The sequence below is a fragment of the Grammomys surdaster genome, unplaced genomic scaffold, assembly GCF_004785775.1.
Source record: "Grammomys surdaster isolate TR1022 unplaced genomic scaffold, NIH_TR_1.0 258, whole genome shotgun sequence".
Lineage (NCBI taxonomy): Eukaryota > Metazoa > Chordata > Mammalia > Rodentia > Muridae > Grammomys > Grammomys surdaster.
Window position 1 is genome coordinate 3,764,219 of NW_021604699.1, and position 5,750 is coordinate 3,769,968.

At 50.5% G+C, this 5,750-nt stretch overlaps 1 protein-coding gene across 1 annotated transcript; it reads left to right on the forward strand.

Annotated features, from left to right (window-relative positions):
* Nucleotides 1-660: 660 nt before the first annotated feature.
* On the forward strand, nt 661-5,421 carry Sox4 (SRY-box 4). Its single transcript, XM_028775688.1, has one exon. The coding sequence runs from the start codon at nt 1,342-1,344 to the stop codon at nt 2,662-2,664; it is 1,323 nt and encodes a 440-aa protein (XP_028631521.1). The 5' UTR covers nt 661-1,341; the 3' UTR covers nt 2,665-5,421.
* The last annotated feature ends 329 nt before the right edge of the window (nt 5,422-5,750 follow it).

The window sequence follows — 5,750 nt, forward strand, 5'->3', positions numbered from 1 at the left end:
CTGAAGGGATTTACACAATACACCAACGTCGGTTCTGTACCTAGAGTTGTTAAAATAATTGTGATGACAGGTGTCTAGGTACCACTTTCTTAATGGTTTTCAATATCCATTGATTTATTATTGTGGCTCCCCCCCACTTACATCTCTAGCTTTAAGAAGGAGCTAAGAAAAGAGATTTTGCACCAAAGGCTGATTCTTTATTCCTGGGCTGAAAAGAACTAATAAAAATAATCACTCGGCTTTTAAGCAGAAAGCTTCCATTTACAGTATTTCACCCTTCCCCCCCCTCCAAGCCCCTTGTTATCTAACATAATGGCTAGAATACATTTCCGTCTCTCCCCTTAATAACTTCATGCATTAACATCCTCTTCACATGAGCGCGCGCGCACACACACACACACGCACACGCGCACGCACCCAGCAAAAGGGGGGGAGAGAGGCAGCAGAAATCTCAGCTGTACTTCTAGCCCTTTTAAAAAGTTTGCTCTGTAAATTGGAATGAGGTCAGATTTGGAGCTTCTCATTGCACGCGGAGATTATTATTGCATCGGGTTCCAAGCCAATAGGAAGGACGGGGGAGGGGCTTGGCACGAGGAAGCGTTAGTTACAGCGGCTGATTGGCTGTCTGCGAAGGGATAAAGAAGCGCGAGGCGGAATTGGGGTCTGCTCTAAGCTGCAGCCAGAGAAACAGAGTGAGGGGAAGAGGGCCGTCTCCCTCCCGGTTTCCAGTTCTTGCACGCTGTTTCTTAGAGAGTCTGCAGTGGGGGAACTCTGCCGGTAACCAGCTCCCCTTCTTGCAGGAGGGAGGGAGAAACATACATTTATTCATGCCGGTCTGTTGCATGCAAGCTTCTTGGCTTCCTACCTTGCAACAAAATAATTGCACCAACTCCTCAGCGCCGATTCCGCCCACAGAGAGTCCCAGAGCCAGAGTCGCTTTGGCTTTGCACTGCAGGAAAGGGACTTAGGCGCTAGAGACGATGTCGCTTTCCTGAGCTACCGCGAGCTCTCGTGAACTGCAATCGACTGCTTCAGGGAAAGGGGTGGGGGAAAGACTTGCCCCGGAGGCGGCGAGAAACTTGCATTTGGAAGATACTCCGGCTACCAACGTTTGGAGAAACTCCTCGCCGCGGCCGACTCCAGCCTCGGTGCCCGCAGGGAGCACTTCAGCGGTGAGGGAGGACGGAGGGCCTCGGGGACTCTAGGTTGGCGGCGGGAGGCGGCCGCCCCTGGCCCGCGCGCCGCTCAGGGGACCCTGGTCTCCGCCCCGGGGAGCCCGCAGGGCCCGGCGACCGCGCCGCGAGCGTGTGAGCGCGCGTGGGCGCCCGGCAAGCCGGGGCCATGGTACAACAGACCAACAACGCGGAGAACACGGAGGCTCTGCTGGCCGGGGAGAGCTCGGACTCGGGCGCCGGCCTGGAGCTGGGCATCGCGTCCTCCCCGACGCCCGGCTCCACCGCTTCCACGGGCGGCAAGGCGGACGACCCCAGCTGGTGCAAGACGCCCAGTGGCCACATCAAGCGGCCCATGAACGCCTTTATGGTGTGGTCGCAGATCGAGCGGCGCAAGATCATGGAGCAGTCGCCCGACATGCACAACGCTGAGATCTCCAAGCGGCTGGGCAAACGCTGGAAGCTGCTCAAGGACAGCGACAAGATCCCGTTCATCCAGGAGGCGGAGCGGCTGCGCCTCAAGCACATGGCTGACTATCCTGACTACAAGTACCGGCCCCGAAAGAAGGTGAAGTCGGGCAACGCGGGCGCGGGATCGGCGGCCACAGCCAAGCCTGGGGAGAAGGGCGACAAGGTCGCGGGCGGCAGCGGCCACGCGGGAAGCGGCCACTCGGGGGGTGGCGCGGGCGGCAGCTCTAAGCCCGCGCCCAAGAAGAGCTGCGGCCCCAAGGTGGCGGGCAACTCGGTCGGCAAGCCCCACGCCAAGCTCGTCCCGGCGGGCGGTGGCAAGGCGGCTGCATCGTTCTCTCCCGAGCAGGCCGCCCTGCTGCCCTTGGGGGAGCCCGCGACCGTTTACAAGGTGCGGACTCCCAGCTCGGCCACCCCGGCCGCCTCCTCCTCACCGTCCAGCGCGCTGGCCACCCCCGCCAAACACCCTGCTGACAAGAAAGTGAAGCGCGTATACCTCTTCGGAAGCCTGGGCGCTTCGGCGTCCCCCGTCGGGGGCCTGGGAACGAGCGCTGACCCCAGCGATCCACTGGGGCTGTACGAAGATGGGGGCCCAGGATGCTCGCCCGATGGCCGGAGTCTGAGCGGCCGCAGCAGCGCAGCATCATCGCCCGCCGCCAGCCGATCGCCCGCTGACCACCGCGGCTACGCCAGCCTACGCGCAGCCTCGCCCGCCCCGTCCAGCGCGCCCTCGCACGCGTCCTCATCGCTCTCCTCGTCCTCTTCTTCCTCCTCGGGCTCTTCGTCGTCCGACGACGAGTTCGAAGACGACCTGCTCGACCTGAACCCCAGTTCAAACTTTGAGAGCATGTCCCTGGGCAGTTTCAGCTCCTCATCGGCACTCGATCGGGACCTGGATTTTAACTTCGAACCCGGCTCAGGCTCCCACTTCGAGTTCCCGGACTATTGCACGCCCGAGGTGAGCGAAATGATCTCGGGAGATTGGCTGGAGTCCAGCATCTCCAACCTGGTCTTCACCTACTGAAGGGAGCGTGGCCCGGGAAGAAGGAGAGCCAAGAGGCAGGAGAGGAGAGAGGAAAACAAAAAACAAAACAAAAAAAAATTTAAAAAAAGAAGAAAGAAAGAAGGAGAGAAAGAAAGAAAGAGAAAAAAGAGGAAAAAAGAATAGATGGAGAATGCAAGGAGAAAGGGGAAAAGAAAAGGAAGAAAAAGTGCATAGGGCTGGCCTGGACCATGTCCCACCGTTGGAGAAGGAGCACGGAGGCGTAGTGGACCCGTGCTCCCATCCCCCCACTCTCAGGGCTGGGGGCTCGAGGAGGCGGAGAGTAGATGGGGGCGATCTTTTTTTTGTTTTTATTGATGTTGGTGGTGGCTAAAAAAGCTACTTCGAGTTTCCTCCCCAATTTTGCTTGAAGAGACTCCCCCCTCCCCTTCCAACGGGCTTCCGGACTTGGTTGCACCCCCAGCAAGAAAAGAAGCCAAGCAAAGCTTCTAAAGACCGAAGGAATCTTGCCCCCCCCCCCTGCCTCGGTGATTTCTTGTTTGATTTTATTTTGCCTCTTGGTCAAGAAAGGAGGGGGGAGGGAAATCCAGCGTGCCCCATCTCCTACCCACCCCCTCTTTGTATTCTTTCTCTTTTCCCCTTTTTAAATTTTCTTTTTCTGCAATGAAGACAGAAGGCTCTGGGGTGATGTGTTTGGCCAAGGCATTTGTATTAGGCTTAGGGGAGCATTGGCATGGAGAAACTCCACGCTGGCGAAGTCCCGGGCTGGCTTTCTTTCTTCCCCCTCCCCCCCTTTCCCCCTTTCCTTGTCCCTGCAGCTGGAGGAGATGTGCAGGGAGCAGCAGGCCAGCCTCGGAAATGGACATGGGGACCTCGTGGAAGCCACAGCAGCCTGGTTGGGGACGCAGAAGGACCTGGAACACAGAGGGCGTTGGAGTCCCCGGGCCTCCGCCTGGGGTCTGTGCAAAAATAAAGAATTTTTAAAAAAATTCAGAGAGGTGAGGCTACCCAGAGCCGGCGGGAGGACAGGAGACTGTGGGATGTGGTCCAGGGGCCGCGGAGTGGTTTGGGGGGGAAAGAAATTTTTTTCTTCTCTTAATGGGAATCGTGATGGTGTTGAGTTATTTCACTGGTGGGGTTAATATAGCATGTTATCCTGTCTATCTTTTGAAGATTTCTGTATAAGACTGTTGAGCAGTTTTTAAAATAGTGTAGGATAATATAAAAAGCGGATAGATGGCGCTATGTTTGATTCCTACAACGAACCGATCACCAGCTCCTTTTCATTCTTAACTCTTTAAAAGGATTCAAACGCAACTCAAATCTGTGCTGGACTTTTGAAAAACCACAATTCAGGACCAAATTTTTTCTCCGTGTGTGTTTATTCTTTATAGGTGTAATTGAGAAAACCCGTTTATTTTTACCCCCTCACGGACTCTCCATCTTTGTATTTTTTTTTTCCCTTGTAAATGTAATCAGATGCCATTTTATATGTGGACGTATTTATACTGGCCAAACAGTTTTCTTATTTTTTTGTCCCCCCCCTTTTTCCCTTTTCTTTTGCTTTCTTGTCTTTTGACCTAGTTTCTTTCTTTATCTTCCTTTTTATTTTCTTTCTTTTTCTTAGGTTTTTTTTCTTTCTAGTGTTGTTACCCACGCCATTTTACGTCTCCTTCACTGAAGGGCTAGAGTTTTAACTTTTAATTTTTTATATTTAAATGTAGACTTTTGACACTTTTAAAAAACAAAAAAAAGACAAGAGAGATGAAAACGTTTGATTATTTTCTCAGTGTATTTTTGTAAAAAATATATAAAGGGGGTGTTAATCGGTGTAAATCGCTGTTTGGATTTCCTGATTTTATAATAGGGTGGCTGGTTAATATCTCACACAGTTTGAAAAATCAGCCCCTGGTTTCTCCATGTTTACACTTCAATCTGCAGGCTTCTTAAAGTGACAGTATCCCTTAACCTGCCACCAGTTTCCACCTTTCAACCCCCGGTCTTATAAGGGGAGGAGAGTTCAGCCCAGCACCATAATGCTTTAAAGAAAACAGATTTTTTTAAACGAATTGCTGTTCTGTCCAGAGGTTTTAAAACTGGTGCATTCACAGCAAAAAGGGATTCTGTAGCTTTAACTTGTAAACCACATCTTTTTTGCACTTTTTTTATAAAGCAAAAACGTGCCGTTTAAACCACTGGATCTATCTAAATGCCGATTTGAGTTCGCGACACTATGTACTGCGTTTTCATTCTTGTATTTGACTATTTAATCCTTTCTACTTGTCGCTAAATATAATTGTTTTAGTCTTATGGCATGGTGATAGCATATGTGTTCAGGTTTATAGCTGTTGTGTTTAAAGATTGAAAAAAAGTGGAAAACATCTTTGTACATTTAAGTCTGTATTATAATAAGCAAAAAGATTGTGTGTATGTATGTTTAATATAACATGACAGGCACGAGGGACGCCTGCCTTTTAAGAGGCAGTTCCGTTAAGGGTTTTTGTTTTTAAACTCTTTTTTTTCTTTCTTTTTTCTTTCTTTTTTTTTTTTTTAACCATCCATCCTGTGCAATATGCCGTGTAGAATATTTGTCTTAAAATTCAAGGCCACAAAAAGAAAAAAAAAAAGCAATGTTTGGGGGAAAGAGAAAAAGAAAAAAGAAAAAAAAATCATGCCAGCTAATCCTGTCCGTCACTGCCTGTCAGGTTGTTACTATATACCTTCTGTAAATAACTTTTTTTGAGAAGGAAATAAAATCAGCTGGAACTGAACCCTAAATCTTGACTTTTGTCATCCTTATTCCTGAGATCCCTCCTGTCGCTGCAGACTGCTTCTTTGTGGTGGCTTGGGAGCTAGTGCTGATACAGTTAAGCCATCTTAATGGCAAACACTAAGTTCCTCTTGGCCAGATTTGGCATGCCTGACCCCGAGTGATGGCATCAGCCACGTGTGTGTCAACCCTCTGCACGCCTTCGAGGAATTCTCTGCATCTACTGTATATCAGCAGGCACCCTTTGTCTGGAAATTTCTAAGGGGGGAGGGGTAGGCTTCTCCGCTCAACCCGGCTGGCTGAACTTTTTAAATTTATTTTTTCTTTGTGTTTCTAA